The 23,784-nt window shown below is 49.3% G+C and overlaps 1 protein-coding gene across 1 annotated transcript; it reads left to right on the forward strand.

The window, feature by feature from the left end:
• The first annotated feature begins 20,021 nt into the window (after window positions 1–20,021).
• Window positions 20,022–20,402, forward strand: LOC103723514. Its single transcript, XM_008814446.1, has one exon. It carries the CDS (start codon window positions 20,022–20,024, stop codon window positions 20,400–20,402), a length of 381 nt encoding a protein of 126 aa, XP_008812668.1.
• Window positions 20,403–23,784: the final 3,382 nt, after the last annotated feature.

The raw sequence follows: 23,784 nt of genomic DNA on the forward strand, positions 1-23,784 counted from the left end.
AAAAGGAAGAAAACAGCACAGACACAATTGAACACGAGATTCTCTTTGTCTTCTCCACATACTCTCTCCCCTGCTCTCTCCACATACTTGCCCCCTCTGACTTAGGCATCGGAGGGCCGGCGCCGGGGAGCCCGGCTACCGGTTTTCTTTGCAGGACTTGCACACCCCCCCGCAGCGGAGGACGCAGCCAGCCGGCGCACCGCCGTCCGCCCCCTGCAGCAGCGGAGCTCCTCCTTCTCCGGCTTCACGGTGGCCCCCGGGTCCAATTTCCAGCAACAGTTGGCGCTAGAGGAAGGGCCCGAGTTCGCTACCATGAAGCTAAGAAGCAAAGGGGCTTCCAACGCCTCTCGACGTCCTCCACCAAGCCCAGAATGTTCCGTTCGGAACTCACCACCCCCGGTTGAGCCAGCACCTCAAGTTCAACCGGAACAATTTGATGCCCTGGTGCAGCAAGTGCAGGCGTTGGCTACCGCCGTCCAAAGCTTGCAACCCAGGGGCATCCCAGCAGCACCGCCTCCCCCGGCTCCAGTTCAACCGGAGCCCCCTACAAGCGGGCTTCCTCTTCGAGGTCAGGACTTTCAAGTCCAGGCCTCCCTCTGGAGAGAGCACCCAGTCAGAAATCACGGAGGCTGGCCACAGCCTTCAGAAGCTGAGTCGGTTCCAGGGCAACCTGCACCCGGAGGAACCGCTGTAGCGATCCTCCAGAATAATGAACTCGACAAGAAGGTCGAAAAGCTGGAGCGCCAAATCCAGGCCCTCCACGGGAGAAAATCGGGACGTAACGGCGACTTCGAGTTCAATACGAAGTCGCCCTTCTCCCAGGAGATTGAAGATGAACCGGTTCCCCTCCGATTCAAGATGCCCCAGGTGGAGCCTTACAACGGCAAGGCAGATCCCTTTGACCACCTGGAGAGTTACCGGGTCTTAATGGCCCTACAAGGAGCCTCGGAAGCCATGATGTGCAAGGCTTTCCCGGCGACACTCCGAGGACCAGCCCGGCTTTGGTTTACCGGGCTGAAGCCGAGTACTGTCTCTTCCTTTGAGCAGCTCGGCAGACAATTTGCTGGCAACTTTGCCGCCAGCCAGCCCCAGCGGCGGACATCTGACTCCCTCCTTGACATCAAACAAAAGGAGGGAGAATCCTTCAAGGAGTATTTGGATCGGTTCACCTCCGCAACATGGGAGGTCCGGGAGCTTGACCAGTCAATCGCCATGTCGGCACTGAAGACTGGAGCCCGGTCCTACAGATTTCTCTTCTCGATCGAGAAGAGTTTTCCCGCGGACCTCACCGAAATGTTCGCTCGGGCGCGGAAGTACGCCAAGGCAGAAGAAGCCGTGGCAGCCAGGCGGGGCGGAGCCGAAGCAGAACCCCAAGAAGAGACGCCGCGAGGAGCGCGGCCAGCCTAAAAGCCCGTCTCCGCAACGAGCTAAGAATCCGCCCTGCCCAAAGAGTCCACCCCGGCTGAGGGGACCGCCACGGCAGAGGTCACCACCCCGCCCGAGGTTCCCACTGCAAGCCCCTGCACCTAAAGGGAGGTATGAAAGATACACTCCCCTCAACGCTCCTCGGGCCGAAATCCTCATGGAGATCGAGAGTCGGGATCGCATCCGGCTCCCACCTCCGAAACCTGATACCCGAACCCGGCGCGATAACCGGAAGTATTGCCGTTTCCACCGGGATCAAGGCCATGATACCGAGGAGTGTTACCAGCTCCGAAATGAGATCGAAGCACTCATCCGCCGAGGGGTGCTCGATCGGTTTGTGCAAGGCCGGCGTGAAGAGAAGCAGCCCGCCGAAGGAGCAGCACAGCCTGAAGGTTCGAATGCCAACAGGCCCATCGCCGGCGTCATCAACACTATCCGAGGAGGAGCCTCGGCTGGAGAAGCTCCGGAGGAAGAAACCTCCTCAAAGCGCCTGCGCGCCTCTGAAGCCATCTCCTTTTCAGATGATGATTTAGAGGGAGTCGAAACTCTCCATGATGATGCCGTGGTCATCTCCATGATCATAAATAGATTTGATGTAAAGCGCATCTTAGTTGATAATGGAAGCTCGGCGAACGTTTTGTACTTTGGTGCATATTGTAAAATGGGGATGACCAAAGAACAGCTGCGGAGGATGAATGCTCCGTTGGTTGGATTCACTGGGGATTTAGTCCCAGTAGAGGGCGAGATCGACCTTCTGGTCACAGCCGGGCTCGCCCCCCGTGAAAGTACCGTGGGAATGAACTTCCTCGTGATACGCCTTCCCTCGGTCTATAACGCCATCCTCGGAAGGCCAGGCCTCAACGCCCTCCGAGCGGTGGTCTCCACTCATCACCTGCTCATGCGATTCCCCACCAGCCAGGGGGTCGGCGAAGTCCGGGGGGAACCTACTGCTACAAGGTAATGCCGTTCGGCTTGAAAAATGCTGGGGCAACCTATCAAAGACTGGTCAGCCGGATCTTCAAAGATCAGATAGGCCGGAATATGGAGGTCTATGTGGATGATATGCTGGTAAAAAGCAAGGTGGCGCAAGATCATATAGCCGACCTCAATGAAGCATTCTCCACACTCCGAAAGTACCAGATGAAGCTCAATCCAGCCAAATGTGCATTCGGGGTCACCTCCGGCAAATTCCTCGGCTTCATCATTACACAGCGAGGAATTGAGGCCAATCCAGATAAGATCCGAGCCCTCCAAAAGATGACGCCCCCCAGGACGGTCAAGGAGGTACAACGGCTAACAGGCCGAGTTGCAGCCCTCAAGAGATTCATCTCCCGCTCGGCTGAGCGCTGCCTTCCATTCTTTGCAGCCCTCAAGAAGCCGAAGAACTTTTTATGGTCGGACGAGTGCCAACAATCTTTCGAGGAGCTCAAGCATCTCCTGGCTTCCCCTCCCCTGCTCACAAAGCCACAACAGGGTGAGATCCTCTACTTGTATCTGGCCGTCTCCCCTACGGCAGTAAGCTCGGTCCTGGTCCGAGAGGAGGGCAAACTTCAAAAGCCAGTGTATTATACCAGCCGGGTCTTGAGGGACGCCGAGACCCGATACACCAAGCTCGAGAAGACCGCCTATGCTCTGGTCATCTCGGCTCGAAGGCTCCGACCGTACTTCCAAGCCCACACAGTGGCTGTGCTGACCGACCAGCCGGTCAAGCAGATCCTGCAGAAATCAGATCGCGTGGGACGGATCGCCAAGTGGGCCATCGAGCTCGGCGAATTCGACATCGAGTACCGACCCAGACCGGCGATCAAAGCACAAGCGCTCGCAGACTTTATTGTCGAGTGCACTATACTGGATGAGATCGAGATCGAACCTGAACCACCAGTGGAGCAGACCTCGAGTTTGACATGGACTCTGCATGTCGATGGCTCTTCAAACTCGGGGGGTAGCGGAGCAGGGCTCATCCTCACTAGCCCAGAAGGAGTGGTCGCCGAGCAAGCCCTGCGTCTCGAGTTCCCTGCTTCCAATAATATGGCGGAGTACGAAGCGCTCGTCGCCGGGCTCAAGCTAGCCAAAGAGCTAGGAGTGAAGGACTTGAAGGCCTTCAGCGATTCTCAGCTCGTCGTCAACCAAATTGTGGGCGACCTCGAAGCCAGAGACCCGACCGTGCAGAAGTATCTTCAGAAAGATTATTTCTCCTACCCTGAGACGTCAGGATGCCCCAATATATTGGGATGCCCTGCCGCAACGGGATGCCCCGATCCGTCGGGATGGCCCGAGACGTCGGGATATGTGCTCCTACCCTGACCACGGTCAGGATGCCCCGAGACGTCGGGATGCCCCGATCCGTCGGGATGCCCCGAGACGTCGGGATGCCCCGGCTATAGGGACGCCCGAGACATCGGGATATGAGTTAGCGGTCCTCTCTGACCGGACGAGCTCGGCTCGTGCTCCATCGGCTATGAGTTAGCGGTCCTCTCTGACCGGACGAGCTCGGCTCGTGCTCCATCGGCTATGAGTTAGCGGTCCTCTCTGACCGGACGAGCTCGGCTCATGCTCCATCAGCTATGAGTTAGCGGTCCTCTCTGACCGGACGAGCTCGGCTCGTGCTCCATCGGCTATGAGTTAGCGGTCCTCTCTGACCGGACGAGCTCGGCTCGTGCTCCTACCCTGACCACGGTCAGGATGCCCCGATCCGTCGGGATGCCCCGAGACGTCGGGATGCCCCGGCTATAGGGACGCCCGAGACATCGGGATATGAGTTAGCGGTCCTCTCTGACCGGACGAGCTCGGCTCGTGCTCCATCGGCTATGAGTTAGCGGTCCTCTCTGACCGGACGAGCTCGGCTCGTGCTCCATCGGCTATGAGTTAGCGGTCCTCTCTGACCGGACGAGCTCGGCTCGTGCTTCATCGACTATTGAGTAGCGGTCCTCTCTGACCGGACGAGCTCGGCTCGTGCTCCATCGATTATTGAGTAGCGGTCCTCTCTGACCGGACGAGCTCGGCTCGTGCTCCATCGATTGTTGAATAGCGGTCCTCTGACCGGACGAGCTCGGCTCGTGCTCCTACCCCGACCTCGGCCGGGATGCCTCGAGACGTCGAGACGCCCCGGTTCATCGGGATGCCCCGATACGTTGGGATGTTGTCTTTATTGGCCAAACGAGCTCGGCTCATTCTTTACCAGCTTCAACCAACGAGCTCGGCTCGTTCCTTCATCGAGGGATTTCTCTGTCGACGCCCTCCAAAAACGGAGTCCGAGCAGAGAAGCGTCTTCAGTCGCCTTGGCGCAAGGACGCATACGGTACAAGGTACCCATTTATTTAATGTTTTTACATTACCCATTATTGGATTTCTCTGCCGATGTCCTCGAAGAACGGAGTCCGAGCAGAGAAGCGTCTTCAGTCGCCTCGGCGCAAGGACGCATACGGTACAAGGTACCCATTTATTTAATGTTTTTACATTACCCATTATTGGATTTCTCTGCCGACGTCCTCGAAGAACGGAGTCCGAGCAGAGAAGCGTCTTCAGTCGCCTCGGCGCAAGGACGCATACGGTACAAGGTACCCATTTATTTAATGTTTTTACATTACCCATTATTGGATTTCTCTGCCGACGTCCTCGAAGAACGGAGTCCGAGCAGAGAAGCGTCTTCAGTCGCCTCGGCGCAAGGACGCATACGGTACAAGGTACCCATTTATTTAATGTTCTTACATTACCCATTATTGGATTTCTCTGCCGACGTCCTCGAAGAACGGAGTCCGAGCAGAGAAGCGTCTTCAGTCGCCTCGGCGCAAGGACGCATACGGTACAAGGTACCCATTTATTTAATGTTCTTACATTACCCATTATTGGATTTCTCTGCCGACGTCCTCGAAGAACGGAGTCCGAGCAGAGAAGCGTCTTCAGTCGCCTCGGCGCAAGGACGCATACGGTACAAGGTACCCATTTATTTAATGTTCTTACATTACCCATTATTGGATTTCTCTGCCGACGTCCTCGAAGAACGGAGTCCGAGCAGAGAAGCGTCTTCAGTCGCCTCGGCGCAAGGACGCATACGGTACAAGGTACCCATTTATTTAATGTTCTTACATTACCCATTATTGGATTTCTCTGCCGACGTCCTCGAAGAACGGAGTCCGAGCAGAGAAGCGTCTTCAGTCGCCTCGGCGCAAGGACGCATACGGTACAAGGTACCCATTTATTTAATGTTTTTACATTACCCATTATTGGATTTCTCTGCCGACGTCCTCGAAGAACGGAGTCCGAGCAGAGAAGCGTCTTCAGTCGCCTCGGCGCAAGGACGCATATGGTACAAGGTACCCATTTATTTAATATTTTTACATTACCCATTATTGGATGCTCATGACACCGACACATTGTTGCAAGTCCGGTGAATCCCCGTCACGGGCTGACGGGTATGCAGTCCATTTGTAAGAAAAGAATCCGGTTCGCCCCGGCAACCCGAGGCTCGGATTCGAAATTCGCCGCATTAAGAAGTCCCGAGTCCTAACGACCGCCCTAGGGCTTAGTCGAATTCTGGACTAGGCTCGGAAAAACGTTCCGAGCCCAAACCCTTGGTATAAGCACAAGCGTTGCTACACCATTAGTCGAAGAACCGAGCAATGGAGCTCGGCAAGCCAAACTCTAACTCAAAACCCTGTGGCGGGAAAAGCTCAGGCCCTAGAGCCCATATCCTCGGAACCTAAAACAGATCCGAGCAGAGAAACTTAAACTACAATAGACGAGTTTCCACACATGAATATTCATTTCAAAAAGCCTGGAGGCCTAGTACAAGAGCTCGGACCCGGCCTTAACAAAGTATAGAGGCCGCTCCGGCTTACAAAAAAGAAAAAGAAGATAGGAAGCTGGAAGCGGAAAGCAATAGAAAGAGGACAGGGGGCCGGGGGAGAGTTTATATAGACCTCCCCAACGGCCCGGATCAGCGAAGAAAACGCTGCGTCCCGGTTAGATGATAACACGTGTCGGTCTAAAAGACAGAACGACGCATTTAATTAGGGCTAGTGCTTCGAACATCGAAGCGCCCCATCGGATCGTGCGGAAAGGCGTCCGCAATCGAAGATCGTGCGGCCCCATCATGAGCCCACGACGCGAAGACGCTTCGCAAAAAGTGCCCCAATAATGAGGCTTTTCGGGAAGGAAGAGACGCCGCCTATTAAAGGCACCTCGAAGCTTCCGATAATTCAAAACGCGCAGTAAATCGAAATTTTCGGAGTTCGTAATGACCCAACTACAGCTACTTCCCGCGCTCCAGCTGGTAGCCAACTGGAACTCGGAAGTCGGGGGGTAGTGTTGGGGGAAAAACCCCAAGTCATACATCCACGGAGGCGCTCAGCCAAAGAGCGCCGACCGGAAAGCTGCTCGGTCAGAGAGTGCCGACCAGAGAGCTGCTCGGCCGAAGAGCGCCAGCCGGAAAGTTGCTCGGCCAAAGAGTGCCGAACGGAGAGCTGCTCGGCCAAAGATCGCCGACCAGAAAGCTGCTCGGCCAAAGGATGCCGACCAGAAAGGCGCTCGACTAGAAGGCGCCGACCAGAGTGCGCGCCAAGAGGTGCCCAACCAAAATAAGCTGCCCGGTTAGAAAGTGCCGACCAAAGACAGCGCCGAGGCGCTCTGCTAGAAGGTGCTCGCCTAAAGGGCGCCGATCAGGAGTACTCAAAGCAGCCCCGCCACAGGGCGCCCCATTGGGCGATCAGCTCGGCTCGGCACCCTTGCCGAGCCGATGCCTTAACCAAATGTTCAACCTCCGCCTAAAGTCCAAGGGACTTGACAACTCCTACGGCTTGCAACCTGCCACTATCTCCAAGCCATCAAGGCATAAGATCTCCTCAGGCGTTCGGCACGACCTGCCATTAATGCATGAGACTCCCTCAAGTCTCCGATGCACTCAGGCATTTAATGAACACGGCCCAAGACGATCTCCGGATCACTGAACCATCAGAACGTATGGCTCTCCCTGACCGCCGGTTCATTCGGTAATAAATGCACTTACCATCCACGGACCCCAGGCCCACCACAGCCGGCGGTTCAACCACTCCAACAGGTTCGATCGACCGTGACAACTCCCTGATTCCGGTCTGATCCGGTCCCGTTCTCCATTACGCCATTAATGGGCCAAATCATGCCCAATTATTACAAAACAGGACAAACCTCCTGTCACCTCCCAGGTAACAAAAATCCTCCTATAAAAGGAAACCTGGAGGGAAAAGGGAGAGAGGACCAAAAACCAGAGAAAAAACCCGGAGCTGGAGAGAACCCTCCTAGACCGGGGGAAAAAGGAAGAAAACAGCACAGACACAATTGAACACGAGATTCTCTTTGTCTTCTCCACATACTCTCTCCCCTGCTCTCTCCACATACTTGCCCCCTCTGACTTAGGCATCGGAGGGCCGGCGCCGGGGAGCCCGGCCACCGGTTTTCTTTGCAGGACTTGCACACCCCCCCGCAGCGGAGGACGCAGCCAGCCGGCGCACCGCCGTCCGCCCCCTGCAGCAGCGGAGCTCCTCCTTCCCCGGCTTCACGGTGGCCCCCGGGTCCAATTTCCAGCAACACCTGTCAATCTGGCACAGCCCTGATACGCCTCCAAAAATCTACAGCTGGCAGTGGGGAACTTCTTCCTCTTGTTCCCTAGCTTCTTGCCCAACTGTGACATGCATTTACAATACATTTAGTCCTGTATCAAGGGCTATAATCTACGTGCCAATTATAATATAGGGAACTTTAATTGATTCAACTCCCCTGTTCCCTAAATCTTTTCTTTTCTTTCTTCTTTTTCTTTTTAATTAATTAACTCACCATTTATGTGTATTAGGGACTCCTTTGCATGAGTACAAGGTCCCTTTTAGCTTGATCTAGGCTTAATACTCTATTATAGCATGAAATCCCCTATTTTCCACCCGGATGAACAGTAATCCGAACTGACAGTGGGTTACTTCATCCCGGTTTTGATCCACTTTCAGGACTCCAAATTTGATGAAATTTTTACCTAACATTCTACACTCATAGAGGATTCCAAAGAGATAACATGCATCATCATCGGAGGCCGTTTGACCCCCTAAATAATTCGCCGAAGTTGGGACTTTGACACAGTTTTTCCGTAGTGCCGGAAAAATTTGTCAAAATCCGATTCTTCTTCTTTTAACCACCTCTACAACCCTTATCCGACCCCTCTAGACTATATCCACCCTTTGTATAGCCTAATGTCATCAAAAGACTAGATAGGGATGGATATTTACCTTTTTCTTTTTGGAAATCGAGGTCCTTGCGTAGAGGGGAAGGAGATCTACGTTTTTCCCTTCAGCTAGAAATGCAACCGGGATCTCCTTCCTCTTCCTTTCTTCCTTTTCTTTCCTCTTCCTTTCTTCCTTTCCTTTTCTCTCCTTCTTTTTCTTCCTCTCTGTCCGTCTGAGACTCCCCTGTGACTCTCTCTCGGTTTCCATCCAAAAGCCACAGCAAACCCCCCAATTAAATCACATCAAAACACTATTCACCCTTTGTTTAATATTATTAAATTTCCATTTTGCCCCTAACACTTCAACATATCTACCGTTATGCCATTAACTTTTGATTCCTTCCAATTTTACCCTTACCACTTCAATGCATCTACAACTATGCCATTATCTTTTGATTGCTTCCAATTTTACCCCTTATATCAATTTTAAAGGACTATTCTATCCCTTTTTATATAAAAAAAAAATTTGGGGTTATTACAGGAAGCCACCGGGGGCACTCCCGAGGCCACTGGCGAAGCCCCATCTGAGGCCGCTGCGGAAGGTCCCGAGATAGTCTTTGTCGAAGTCCCCCAAGTGATCATCGTGGATGACCCCAAGGTGGATGCTGAAGCGGCCGCCGCCCCTTAGAACTTAGCCTCTTTTTTCCTTTCTTTCTCTTTGTTCTTTTTTGTAAGTGAGGTTGGCCTTCGAAGTCATTGTACAGCCGAACCTTAATTTTGTACTTAGCCTTCGGACCTTTATCAATGAGAAGTTTTCTTCTTCTTCTTCCATTGTGTGTTTCCACTTGTGTAACCGATAAACTATTATCATTGATCGCCTGAGTTGAGTTCCTATTCGGCGAATTTCTTCAAGTCTCCAAGCTCGGCTAAGTCTTTAGACCTAGGTTCCGGTAGAATTCGCTAAGTCGTTAGGCTTAGCTCCAAGAGGGATCATGTTGAGAGGTTCTAGGCCTAGACTTTAGGAGAACTCGCCAAGTCGTTGAGCTCGGCTCCCGAAGAAGTCCTGCTAGGCCTTTAGGCTTATCCTCTGGAAAATTTTGCCAAGTCCCTGGGCTCGGCTTCCAGAATAAGCTTGCCGAAGCTTTGAGCTCGGGCTTAATGATAACATAGGCCGAGGCCGGGCTATCATTGGAGCTTTAATGCTCTTTGACCTCGAACTTGGTTGGAGTGTCGTCAGGCAGAATTTGAGCTTATGGCGAGTGACTTGGCACTTCCGAGCTCGGCCAGAGCACCGTTGGGCAGAGTTCGAGGTCGTTGTTACAGGCCGTCTCGACTTGGGTCGGCGTTCGGACTTGGCCGGGCCTTCGTCCGGAGGAGTTTGGAGTAAGTGAAGATCGAACTGGAGATTGGTGGTAAGGAGCTTTCTCGAGCTTGGCCGAAAGATTATGCGCGAGCTCAAGGGAATCTCGACTCGTAGTCGATTCAGGAGGGTGTCCCGGCCTTGGTCGGGGGGTCCTGAGCTTGGCCGGGGCTTTGTTGACCGTTCTGTAATATAAGTAAGTAAGCGTAATAACGTAGGTGCTGGGTGGGATATACCTCTCGCACTATCGGAGCCGAGCATCTCAGGTTGAGGTAAGCGACTCCGCTCCGAGGTCGACTTTCAGTGGCGTTCTTTGGCCTGTAGTCGACCCGGCAAGATGCCCTCATTCAGATCGGGGCGTATTGTCGTAAGGGGCGTCGAGCGGTGCCGAATGTCGTCGAAGTGCCATGGGGATGTTGCGGAGATGTCGTCACGAGGTCGAGGGAGACTTGGCTCGCGGTCGACCCGACGTTGTTCGGCAGTGCTTCCCGAGGTCGAGGGAGCTTAGGCTCGCTGTCGACTCAGCGGGGCATCCCGATCTTAGTCGGAGGATCGAGCACGAGGTCGAGGGAGCTTGGACTCGCTGTCGACCCCGCGATGCTTCCCGAGGTCGAGGAAGCTTGGGCTCGCTGTCGACTCAACGGGGCATCCTGATCTTGGTCGGGGCCTTTGATGGAGATCGAGACCGAGCTCGATGTCAATGTAGCGAGGTATCCCAAACTTGGCTGGGGCATCTGAACTTGGTCGGGCACTCGAACTTGGTCGGGCATCCGAGCTTGGTCGGTCATCCGAGCTTAATCGGTTATCCTGAAGTTCACAAGTGTCCCAATATTAGGAAGAGCATGGAATAATTAAGGAAGAGCTGTGAATGAATTAACATAAGAAGGGGACGAGAGTTGTGTTTTCAATCGTCGAGGGCCTCTGGGGGCTCTACTAGTAATACATCCGAAGGTTTTCGAAATTCCAGCTTCGTGGAATGAAGGTCCCTTCGAGAGACTCCAACTTGTATGCTCCGGGCCGCTGGACTCGAGCAATCCAGTATGGCCCTTCCCAGTTCGGGGCAAGCTTTTCCTGCTCGGCAGGCTGAGAAGCTTCAGCTCTCTTGAGGACGAGATCTTCCGCCTTAAAAAGCTTGGTCTTTACTCTGGAGTTGTAGTACTATGCCGCTTTCTGTTGACACCTCGCCATGCGGACTTAGGCGGCCTCCCTTATCTCCTCGATGAGGTCCAAGTTGCCCCGAGCTGGGAGGAGTTGGAGGTTGCATCGTAGTGCTCTACTCTTGGTGAGGGAAGTCTAACTTCTAGGGAGATGACAGCTTCCGTTCCGTATGCCAGGTTGAAGGGGGTCTCGCCGGTGGGAAGTCATAATGCCTTGAGTTCCTGAAGGATGGTGCGGTTCGTCACCTCGGTTTTTCCATTTGTTTGTGGATGGGCGACCGAAGTGAAGCGGTGGTCGATGCCAAGCTCAGAGCAAAATTTTCTGAAATGGACGTTGTCGAACTGATGGCCGTTGTCAGATATAAGGATGCGGGGGAGTCCGAATCTGCAGATTATTGACTTCCAGACAAAGTCTCGCATCTTTGGCTCGGAGATCCGGGCCACTAGTTCGGCTTCGACCCATTTGGTGAAATAGTCGATGGAGACAACCAGAAATTTTTTCTGCCCGGTGGCCAGAAAAAATGGTCCCAGGATATTAATCCCCCATTGGGCGAATGGCCAGGAGGCACTGATCGAGGTCAGCGGGGCTGAGGGTCGGTGCTGAATGTGGGCGATCCGCTGACACTGATCGCACTTTCGGACGAAGTCCAATGCGTCCTTTTGAAGTGTGGGCCAGTAGTATCCTTGGCGCAGGATTTTATGGGCCAATGCTCGGCCTCCCAAGTGGTTCCCGCATATTCCTTCATCAACCTCCCGCATAGTATAGTCCGCCTCTGACGGGCGGAGGCATCTGAGGAGGGGAGAGGTGAATGATTTTCGGTAAAGCTTGCCTTCATATAATATGTATCGGGAGGCTTGACGCCTGATTCGGCAGGCCTCGAGCTCATCATTGGGGAGGGCTTCGTTCTGCAGATAGCCGGCAAGCTCGTCAATCCAGCTCGGCTCGGTGTCGATGCAAAGGGTTGGCTCGAGCTCCTCTGTGCTAGGCATTTGGAGGTATTCGAGCACTGTTGCCTTAGGGAGCTCGCTCATGCGGAAAGTCGCCAGCTTCGACAATTGGTCTGCTCTTATGTTCTCTGTTCTGAAAATGTGGTGGATATTGAAGGAGCCCAAGATGGTCGTGAGGTCTTGCACTTTTGGAGATACCTCTGCATTGACGGCTCTCTTGCTTCAAAGTCTTCCAAAATCTGGCTTACGACCAGTTGGGAGTCGCTGAAGACCTTCAGGTCCTCCGCCTTCAGCTCCTTTGCCAATTTGAGCCCGGCGATGAGTGCCTCGTACTCTGCTTCATTGTTCGAGGCAGAAAATTCGAAACATAGAGCCTGCTCCGCGACTACCCCATCTAGGCTAGTAAGAATAAGGCCTGCTCCGCTACCCCCCAAGGTTGAGGAGCCGTCCACATATAGAACCCATAGTTGCCTCGAGGTCTCCTCCGCTGGCATGAGTGAGAGCTCGGGATCGTCCGGCAAAGTGCACTCCACGATAAAGTCAGCGAGCGCTTGGACTTTAATCGCCGGCCTTGGACGGTATTCAAGATCGAACTCTCCGAGCTCAACTGTCCACTTCGCAATCCTTCCGGCACGATCCGACCGTTACAGAATTTGCTTCATAGGCTGATCGGTCAGTATGGCCACAGTGTGGGCCTGGAAGTAAGGCCGGAGCCTCCGAGCCGAGATGACCAGGGCAAAGATTGTTTTCTCCAATTTGGAATATCGGGTCTCAGTATCCCTCAGGACCCGGCTGGCATAATATACCGGTCTTTAAAGCTTGTTCTCTTCTCAGACCAGGATCGAGCTTACCGCGACCGGGATGACGGTCAGGTACAAATAGAGGAGCTCACCCTGCTGGGGTTTTGTGAGTAATGGAGGGGAAGCAAGAAGGTGCCTAAGCTCTTCGAAAGCTTGCTGACATTCCTCCGACCATAGAAAGTTCTTTGGTCGCTTGAGGATTTCGAAGAATGGGAGGCACCGCTCGGCCGACCTGAAAATAAATCTTCCCAAAGCTGCGACCCGCCCAGTGAGCCGCTGTACCTCCTTGAGCGTGTTTGGTTGCACCATCTCTTGCAGCGCTCGAATTTTCTTAGGGTTTGCTTCGATTCCATGCTGGGTTACTATGAAGCCGAGAAATTTTTCCGAGGTGACTCCGAACGCGCACTTGGTAGGATTGAGCATCATTTGATACTTTCTGAGTGTGGAGAATGTCTCATTGAGGTCAGCTACATGGTGCTCTGCTGTTCGGCTCTTCACCAGCATGTCGTCCACATAGCCTCCATGTTTCGGCCTATTTGATTTTTAAAGATCTGGCTGACCAGCCTTTGATATGTTGCTCCGGCATTCTTCAACCCGAACGGCATCACTTTATAACAATAAATGCCCTTGTCGGTGATGAAGGTTGTCTTCTCCTCATCTTCTGATGATGAAGGATTTGATTATGTCCCGAGAAGGCGTCCATGAAGGTCAGCAATTGATGTTTCGAGGTGGAGTCAACAAGATGGTCGATGCTGGAGAGAGGAAAGCTGTCCTTTGGGCAGGCTTTGTTCAAATCGGTGTAGTCTACGCATATGCGCCACTTTCCGTTAGCTTTCTTCACAAGGACCACGTTGGTGAGTCAGTCCGGATAGGAGACCTCTCGGATGAAGCCAGCCTCGAGAAGTTTGTCCACTTTCTTGGCTGCTGCTTGTTGTCGTTCTGGCGCGGAGCCCCATTTCTTCTGCCTCACAGGTTTGCAGGTCGGTTTCACCTGGAGTTGGTGAACCATGACCTCGGGGTCTATCCCTGGCATGTCCGCGGGCGACCAGGGGAAGACGTCCATATTGGACCGGAGGAACTCGATCAGGTGGTCCCTCTCGCGGGAGCTCAGGCCGGAGCCAACCTGCATGGTTAGCTCTGGGCAATTTTCTTTTAAAGGGATCTGGGTAAGAAGCTCACCAGGCTCTACCCATTCTTTTCGGAGGGCGTCCCGCACTTCCAAGGTTTCAATGGGCAGCGTCTGATCTAACGTTTGGGTTGGCGTCTTGGCCGGTTGCTCTTCTTGGCTTGGTGCTTCAGCCGGTTGTCTTGCTTTGTGAGTCGCCATATAGCATCGCTTAGCTATTGACTGGTCTCCATGAACCTCGCCTACTCCTCGGTCAATGGGGAACCGCATGAGCAGGTGGTAGGTTGAGACCACAGCTCGGAGGGCGTTAAGCCCTAGCCGTCCAAGAATGACGTTGTAGGCCGAGGACATGCGGACCATAAGAAAATCCGTCCTCACAGTGCTTTCCCGAGGTGCGAGCCCGACCGTAACAAGAAGGCTTACCTCGCCTTCAACCGGGACCGAATCTCCGGTGAATCCGACCAGCGGAGCATTCATTCTCTGGAGCTGGCTTTCTGTCATCCCCATTTTTTGGAAGGCATCATAGTACAGAATATTTGCCGAGCTTCTATTATCAACTAAGACGTGCTTTACATCAAATTTATTTATAATCATGGAGATGACCACAGCGTCATCATGAGGAGTCTCAACTCCTTTTAAGTCCTTGTCCGAAAATGAGATGGCTTCGGAGGTACGCGGGTGCTTCGGAGGGGTCCTTCCCCGGTTGGTTCTTCAGCCGAGCTTCCTCCTCCGATGATGTTGATGGTGCCGGCGATGGGCCTATTATCATTTGGATTTTCGGGCGGCGCGACATTCTCCATCGGCCTCTATTCTTCATGCCGGTTCTGTACAAATCGGTTAAGTACTCCTCAACGAATGAGTGCATCGATCTCATCTCAAAGCTGAAAGCATTCCTTCGTGTCGTGGCCGTGATCTCGGTGGAAGCGGCAATACTTCCTGGGGTTGCGCCGAGCCCCTGTATCACGCATCGAAGGTGGAGGTCGGAGGTAGTCTCGACCTTCTATCTCCATTAGGATCTCTGCCCGGGGTACATTGAGGGGAGTGTAGTTCTCATACTTCCCCGGGGGCGTTCGTGGCCGCGGTGGAGATCTCGATCGAGGCGGGGACCTCGGTCGAAGCTGTCCCCGCTGTCGAGGTGGACTTCTTAGCCAAGGCAGGTTCTTATCTCGATGGGGGGACCGACTTCTCGGGCGGCTGCGCTCCTCGCGGCGTCCCTTCTGCTTCTTTGAGGCCCGCTTGGTCGCACCCCGCCTGGAGGCGATAGCCTCTTCGGCTTTTGCATACTTTGGAGCTCGGGCCAACATCTCAGTGAAGTCGGCGGGGAAACTCTTCTCAATAGAGAAGAGGAACCTGTAAGATCGAGCCCCAGTCTTCAGTGCCGACATGGCTATCGACTGGTCGAGCTCGCGAACCTCCCAGGTTGCAGCGGTGAAACGGTCAAGGTAGTCTTTGAGGGATTCTCCCTCCTTTTGCTTGATGCCGAGGAGCAAATTCGACGTTCGCCGCTGGCGTCGGCTGGCAGCAAAGTTGGTGGCGAACTGCCTGCCGAGCTGCTCAAAAGAAGATACCGTGCTTGGCTTCAGTCCAGAGAACCAAAGCTGAGCCGTTCCTCGAAGAGTCGCTGGGAAGGCCTTGCAGAGCACAGCCTCTGAGGACCCCAGCAATGACATGAGGGCTCGGTAACTTTCCAAGTGGTCGAGGGGATCGGTAGTTCCATTGTAGGGCTCCACATGGGGCATTTTGAACCTCGGTGGGACCGGCTCATCCTCGATCTGGCGAAAAAAGGGTGACTTGGTGGTGAACTCAAAGTCAACCTTGCGCCTTGCCTTCCCGCTGTGGAACGCTTCAATCTAGCGCTCAAGCTTCTCGACCTTCCTGTCGAGCTCCCCACCCTGGGGGATTGCCACGGTAGTCTGCTCCGGTGTGGGTTGGCCCGGGGCTGACTCGGCTTCCAATAGTTGCGGCCTATCGTCTAGGCCTCTCCCTATCGGCTCTCTCCGGTGCAGCAGCATCGTTCTTCATTGTTGGCCCTCGAGGAGCCATGGAGATTTCGACCTTGGGGTGCCGGTCCGTCTGGAGGGAGCACTGACTGGACCTGGACTTGCAGAAGCGGCATAGGGGAGGCCTCCACGCATTGTGGGCCTTGGATCACTGCGGCCAAGGCTTGGACTTGTTGCACCAGTATGTTGAACTGTTCCGGCTGGACTTGGGGGACTGAGTCTGCCGGAGGTCTTGGTGGTGAGTTCTGGACAGAGTGCTCAAGGCTTGGTGCGGGACGCCGAGAGGTGTTGGAGGCTCCTTTGCTTCTCAACTTCATGGCCACAACTCGGGCCCTTCCTCTAGCGCCAACTGTTACTGGAAATTGGACCCGAGGGCGACCACTGGCTGAGAAGGAGGAGCTTCGGCAAGAGTGGCGGGCGGCGGTTCGTCAGTGGGCTGCATCCTCCGAGGGACCTGCAAGAAGCCGGTGGCCGGGGTTTCCGGCACCGACCCTCCGATGCTTAAGTCAGAGGGGGCTATTGTGTAGGGGGAGAGAAATTATCTTCAGGAGTTTTTTTAGAGTCCAGCCCTCTTTCTAAGAGGGAGAGGTCTTCTTTATAGAGAAGTACAGGATTACTTGTGATGTGATGGGGCAAACGAATTACCGTCATGATTGAGCACGATCGTATGAATTAATGCATTGCCATGGAAGATCAGGCTAGGGCCAATGAGTTGTCGTGGGTGATCGGACGTAGTCGAGTGGGTCAACTGGTTACCATGGAGGGCCTGAGACCCGTGAATAGCATGCGCATTAATTGTTGAGTGAGCCGGAAATCTGCAAAGGCCATGCGCATTAACTGTTGAGTAAGCTGGAGATCTGCGGAGGCTATGCGCATTAACTGTTAAGCGAGCCGGAGATCTGCAGAGGCCATGCGTATTAATTGTAGACAGCGGTAGCAGGGCATGATCCCTGGTCGAGCTGTAGAAGGATGTGACCGTAGCGGGTGGATGGTGAGCTCGGCTTTCGAGGTCCAGAATGCTGAGGTCGGATGCCTGGGTCGGGAGTCTCAAGGTCGGGCGCCCGGTCGAGCGCCTCCAGGTCGGGCGCCTCCAGGTCGGGCGCCCCCAGGTCGGATGCCCGGGTTGGGAGTCTCGAGGTCGAGCACCTTCAGATTGGGCGCCTCCAGTCGCGTGCTGGCGATGCGTTCATGTATTTCGAGACGATCCATTTTTCCCCAATGGCTATGAATATGTATAATAAAATTGCGAGGAAGCTTAAATAGGATACAATACAACATTACTCGCTGAAGTTGTGAAAAAGAATATTAGACAACTTAAAGTGTAAATGGATGCAGCGAAGGATAGCTATTTTAATGGCAACCAAAATAATTCTCGACATAATAACATCAGATCAAAGAAGCCTTCTGATAGGATAATTTTGGTTTCAAGTAATAAACTTAAGGCCTATCCCACTCAACTGTGAGGCATACTATGACTGTAGAGTTGTCTTGTACCCAAATTACTATTACAAGGATGACCTGGTTCGCCAATAGTTTTGTATATCTTTCATACATTTAATATGAAAAGTATGCACTAATATATTCACTATAAAAAAAGTTGGCTATCCCGCCATTTACATGCCGATGTTTAGTAGAAACGTCGGTAATTTTGGCTCTAGTGCCAAAATTTGCCAACATTTTAAAATAGCGTCAACAGTGATGATACAATGAGCATATTAGATAGCGTCGTGGGCCAAATGAAATGCTTAGACGTCGCTTAAAAGCGTTGTCGGAATCCAACCGAACTCCACCCACAACGACGCTTTCTCTAAAGTATCGTCAGAGTTCAAATAAATCCCCACCCCCACGTCGCTTTTTCTAAAAAGCGTCGGAATAGACTATTTTTTTTGTAGTGATTTGTAGGACAAGCTTAAAGCCCATGCAATGCACCGGCACATGTTAAAGAAAAAACAAGATTTTGAACAAAATCTAAATAATGCAAGTACATTTTATTCAAAATAAAATAATATATTTAGTTTTAGATTTATTCTGTTACATGCAAAGAAATTCCATGAGTTGCACTATAATGAATCAGAAGCATATAAATTTTTCTAGAAAAATAAAAAATGAAGGTACTGAAATATTAATTGATTAAAATTGTGAAATTAATTAAAAAATATCCATTGTATCCAAAAATGCTATTCATGAAGATACTTGCAGGGAAATTATAATTTATCTGTCTGATTTTATAATTTGAATGGAAGATAATAATCAACTAGTTTAGGAAGGGAATTTATATGTGTTTTAGAGTTGGTAATAAAGGTTTTAAATACCCGGGAGTCCGTATTATAGTTAAAAATTGGTAGGAGAACCCTTGTTATAGTTAGAAGCCATGCCAATTTAAATTTTCTGTATCATATAATTTAAAGTTTCCCATGGTGGTGAAAACATGAAGTGACTTTGTAGAATAATTTAATTTTTTTACAAATTATGAAATTTTCTAGTAACCTATGTGATTGTGTGTTCTAAAGAAATCCTTTTTTCATCCGAGTGCTATTTTAGCATCGCAGTAAAATTATGATGCGGTTTCCTGTATAATATTTTAGAAATTTTAGTAAATTCTGTGATTTTTTTACGAACCTCTCTATAATACATAATAAATACTAATTTAAACTTTCTCTATTCTATAATTTAAATTTAGTTCAATAGTAAAAGGGCGAGGTGCTTTAGAAAATTACAGAATTTTCTAGTAACCTGCATGATTAAGAGAGCTATCTAGAGATTATGCAGGAGAGACTTCACATATAATTTTTAAAAAAAATTAATAAAATTTAATATTCCTTCAAATTTTTTTAATATAAAAATATATTTCATTTGCATGAATTTTGTTTAACTAATTCTCTTGTTAAAGTTGTAATGCCAGCAGGTTGGTTAACCCACAAAGTTGTCTCATTGAGATTATGTAAAATTTTCAGTGTTTCTAGAAGGTCATCTCTCCCATCAGAGATGGTCTTTTTTTAAAACAAAACGAAAAAAACGTTGGGTTAAGATAATCCCGGCTGGACTTAGCTGGCTGACCGGAACTGGCTAAAAAGGACCACAACCGTACCATCCTCTATCCCTTTCATGGCACCCAAAAAAATAAAAAAAAATCCTCCAAGCCACGTGGTACGAAAAGACTGCCTTTGTTTTTTTTCCTCCTAAAACAGAAGCATCACGGCAGATAGAAAATATCCAAAAAGTTCAAAAAATAACAGTTTCCAAAGCACTCCGAAAACAAAAGATCTCTTCAGAATAGTTAACCATGTAAGAAACTACTCAATCTGCTGTCCGAACGATATACATGCTTCCACACATCATAGTCTGAATACTTTTTAGCAATGGGTGGCTCTTGTCCACATGCTCTCCCGGGCCGGCTCGAGCCCTAGGCGACCGCCTCAGTCGCCTAAAGCCTCGGGCCAATGGAAGGCCTCGGGGAAGTTGACCAAAACTGAAAAGCCTTTTTATCTGGGAGCCCTTCCTTAAGCATAATTATTTTTCCGTGCTTTCATTCAAAAATTATATTAAACTGAAAAGGCTTTTTATCTGTCTTTGTTACATATCTGCATTTTTGTTGAAATAATGTACTTAATGGCTATCTATTTTCATATCTTTTTTTAAGTATTTTATACTTATTAAATTTTTTATTATTAAAAAAAAAGGCCTCATTCATTGAATCCGTTTTAGGCCTCCAAATGTATTGGGCTGCCCCTGATGCTCTGGCTGAGTCGCCCTCAAGATTATCTATATATTGGAACGATTCAAGTATTCTTTGGCTTTTTCCAGGCAAATAATCCTGGTCAACGGACACGTCCCAGTGCCCTTATATTCTTCGCACGTTGTCCACGCCGTGTGAGTTGGGACATGGGACCCGAACCTTACCGGGATATCACGTGACTTTTGTCCTTTCCATGCACTCTCACGTGCGATGTTACCCGTATAACTACCTGCCTCCGTGGGGGAAAATTTAGGCCCCCCACCTCCTGGATTTCCTGTCGGAAAGCATGGAGGATGAGTCCTCTCCGGCGACCTCCGAGGCCAGCGGCGACTCCGAGGCCGATTCCGTTTTCATAATTCCGTCGACGGCTTTCGAGTTTTATGACGATGACGATGCCGAGTCCTCGAGTGGTGGCTGCGAGGACGAGAACGATGGCGACCGAAGAGATGAAAGATGGATGTCTTGGAGGAGTTGGTTGCTAGAGAATGCCTCCCTGCAGAGCGAGCATATGGAGTATGACGATGAGCAAAGAGAGGATGGGTTATCTACTCAAGATATAGAAAAGGATGGAACGATGCCGAGGGTGGAGAAGGAGTCCATGGCGAAGGAGGAGGGGGAGAGCAATAGGCTTTTCTGGGAAGCTTGCCTTGCTGATGAGTATCCATGATTCCATCAAAGGTTGAATAGGCATACTGGTTTTCTCAAAAAAAAAATTATATTTTAATTTAATTCCATAAAGTGAGTATTTATATAGTTTCTCAGTGAGGAATTTTAGACATGTTGGAGAAAGGAGGTATGTTTTTTTCCCTTTTTTTTGTAATTTTTATGATTTTTAAACAGAAGACAAGCTCATGGAGGAAGAATTTAATGTTATGTGGTTGCTTGCTTTTAGATTAAGAAATTTTACAGCATTTTTTTTCTTTTTGAGAATAAAAATAAGTGTAGGATTGAAATGAGTGAGGTTGCAGGATTTGCATATATTTTATCTTAGTTGCCACAATTTTGCGTGAACTTTAAAGTTTGTCGAATGCATGCATTGAAGATAAAATAAATAAAGGAGATTTAATTTTGGCCCATCCAGCTATTGAAAAAAGAAAAAAAAAGGGGGGAAATTGTATTGAAAAATATATGATCAAATCCCCCACCAGCCATCTGCACTCAACGCAAAGCCTCCCAAAAGGAGAGATGATGTGTTTAGGATTTTTGATTAAGAAAAGGTTCCATATCTTGCTTCTTTTCACATATCTTCCATGGAAACATTTGGTTTGGTGACATGACATATAGCAATTGAATATAATCTACAGTGATGTACCTAAGAGGTAGTATGGGTATTTTTCATATAATTTGATGAACATGCTCTCAATTATGAGTTTCTCCATAGTTTCATTTTAGAAGATATGGAAATTATGCCTTTCAAGAAGAACCAAACACCAAAGACCTTTCTCTATCTCTCAAGAATTTAACCACATGAGATATGCTTGATTAAGAGTAGTAGTCATAATAGCATGAAAATGATTCTGAAAAAAATAAATAGCATGGAGATGACGACGGCATGACGGGAGCCTCACGAAGGGTGTGTCAATGGATCTAGTTCAGGACTAATATTAGAATAATTAAATAAGATTTGTTAATTGTAATCCTCCAAATCTAACCACCAAAGACATGACTTTAGATTTTTTTTAGGTACTGATGTAATTGTTGAAGAGGGTTGGGTTGGGGCAAAGTTTCAACATCAGGTGGCTAAGGAATAATATAGTGGCTATAGAGTCCAAATGAAAGGTACCTAATGGCCTCCATCTCAACAGGCACCAACTCCTTGTCATCAACTACCAGGAAATAAAGAAGATGGCAATATTGAACAGGATGGCCTAGAAAATAGGCTAGTATAAGTATCAATCCACAAGTCCAGATCAGGTGAACCTTGAGTACTTAAATGCCATTATTTTGATCTGAACCATGTCATGACCATGCCCATGCTTTTAATACAATTTAATTATGATAAATCTACAGTAGTTATAAGAAATGGTACATAATTTCAAGGTAATCTTAAAGAGTACAATCTTTTAAGCAAAATAAATTGACCAAGACTGACTTGTCATGGCCACCATCCCTTCCTTCTAGAAGCCAGCCATTAGGGGTAGGAAGAGAACAAAGAAGAGGAATTTTCTTCCAGTTCCCTGTCCTTTCTTTGAAACAACCAAGTGGGGATGGGGTCCAACTCTCTGTCCCTGTCCATGACCTTAGTTGCCAGCCTTTCTATTCTATTTTTTTAAAAGAAAGAACCCTTCTGATTCTTTCTTCTCATAGCTTTTTAAGCCAACCGTTCTGGTGACCAACCTTTCTTCCCTGACCTGCAGGCCTTATACCTGCTCTACCCTTGTCTCTCTTTCCTTGATTCACCTTTCTCTGAAGAGAAGATCAAACAAGCAGTTTTGACCTTGATCAGGAGAAAGCACGGAGTCCCAATGATTTTTGCTTCTCTTTCTACCAAATATTTCCTTTGCGACATCATTAAAAAAGATCTCCTTGCTCTATTTAATTCCTTCTATATAACAATCCAGAACCTCACCTAAAAATGCTAGCCGGAAGGTATTATTTGAGTTCCTTGATCTTATATAAGTACCCAAGATCTATCCAGAAAATAAATGATGTGAGACTAAACACATACCCGCATGGTCCTCACACTCTATGATAATGTCGAGCAGACATAACTACTCGTCTCTTATCATTTTGCTTGCCTTAAAAAGGAGTATCTTTAGTCGAGAATGTTAGACCAATCAGCTTGATCAATGGTATTCTCAAAATTATCACCAAGGCCCTTACTATACATTTGAAAACTGCTTGGTTTCACTTGAGAATGTTTGACCTTACTCAGTCAGCATTTCTTCACAACCTTTTTATCCTGCATGGTTTCATCTTAGCTCATGAGATCATCCACTAGTGTATATGAAAAAAGCTTGGTGGTGTTCTTCCACTAGCCTTAGCACCGGTAGAGTTAGAGACAGGAGCGGCCCAATGTATTTGGGGCTTAAGGCTGTTTGTCTTTAAGGCCATTCCTGTAGTGGGCTGGCTTAAGGTGAACTCATAGAGAGGCCTTTTTTCTTTCCATTTTGTCTTTGAGGTCTTTCCTGCAGTGGACCTTCTTTGGGCCGGGGCCTTAGGCGACCACCTAAGTCACCTAAGGGTTGGGCCGGCCCTGGTTAGAGAATGCACTTGCTTGCTTCACTTTGCAGACAGTACCCTTCTATTCTGTGAAGATTCGAGGAATAGTTAGATTTTTTTCCCTACACTTTGGAGTTTCTCTATGCTCTTGCCAAAAACTATGCTAAATCTACATTAGTTATGATTAGCAATGACCAACCTCACAATTGGTCATTGAATAGACCAATCAACGGAGACACATTCACTGTTATAAGTTGTTACCATGAGATTTCTTTATTAACATAGCATTACTCTTCTAAGAATATAAACCTACTACATATAAATCTAGTAATATTATACAATTGCATGTGAAGTTAGGTTTAAAACCTAACTTCAATATTTTGTCTTCTTTTAGATAATGCTCTATTGTTGTCTCTTGAGCAGAGAGGCCGTGGCTGCACATATCATGATGAAATACTAAAAGGCATTAACCTTCCAAGATATAAAGATTGAGTACATTTTATCTTTGCACATTAAAACCCGAATCTCACAAGTAAACAAACCCGCCCATAAAAGTAAGCAAACATTTGAAAATTAGAGAAATTTCTAGCCATAAGGAAGAGACGAAGGTGATTAAGAGAACCCATTTCTAAGAGAACGACATAATGCCTTGACTTAGGTCGAGTAAGTAAGGTTTTTCAAAATCCTCTATCACAGACATGTTGGTGGGCTATCAATGTCAAGATGATCTGGTGTATTGATTTCTGCATGTCTAAACAGAAGGGTGGAGAAATTTTAAAAGAACTAAGATATCTTGACCACCTAGACATCAAAGTTTTGACCGATTTACATCGTAAAAAATTTGCTAGGAAAAGATTATATACTAGCAAGATAGATTAGACATTACC

Source organism: Phoenix dactylifera, chromosome 1 (assembly GCF_009389715.1).
Source record: "Phoenix dactylifera cultivar Barhee BC4 chromosome 1, palm_55x_up_171113_PBpolish2nd_filt_p, whole genome shotgun sequence".
NCBI classification, from domain to species: Eukaryota; Viridiplantae; Streptophyta; class Magnoliopsida; order Arecales; family Arecaceae; genus Phoenix; species Phoenix dactylifera.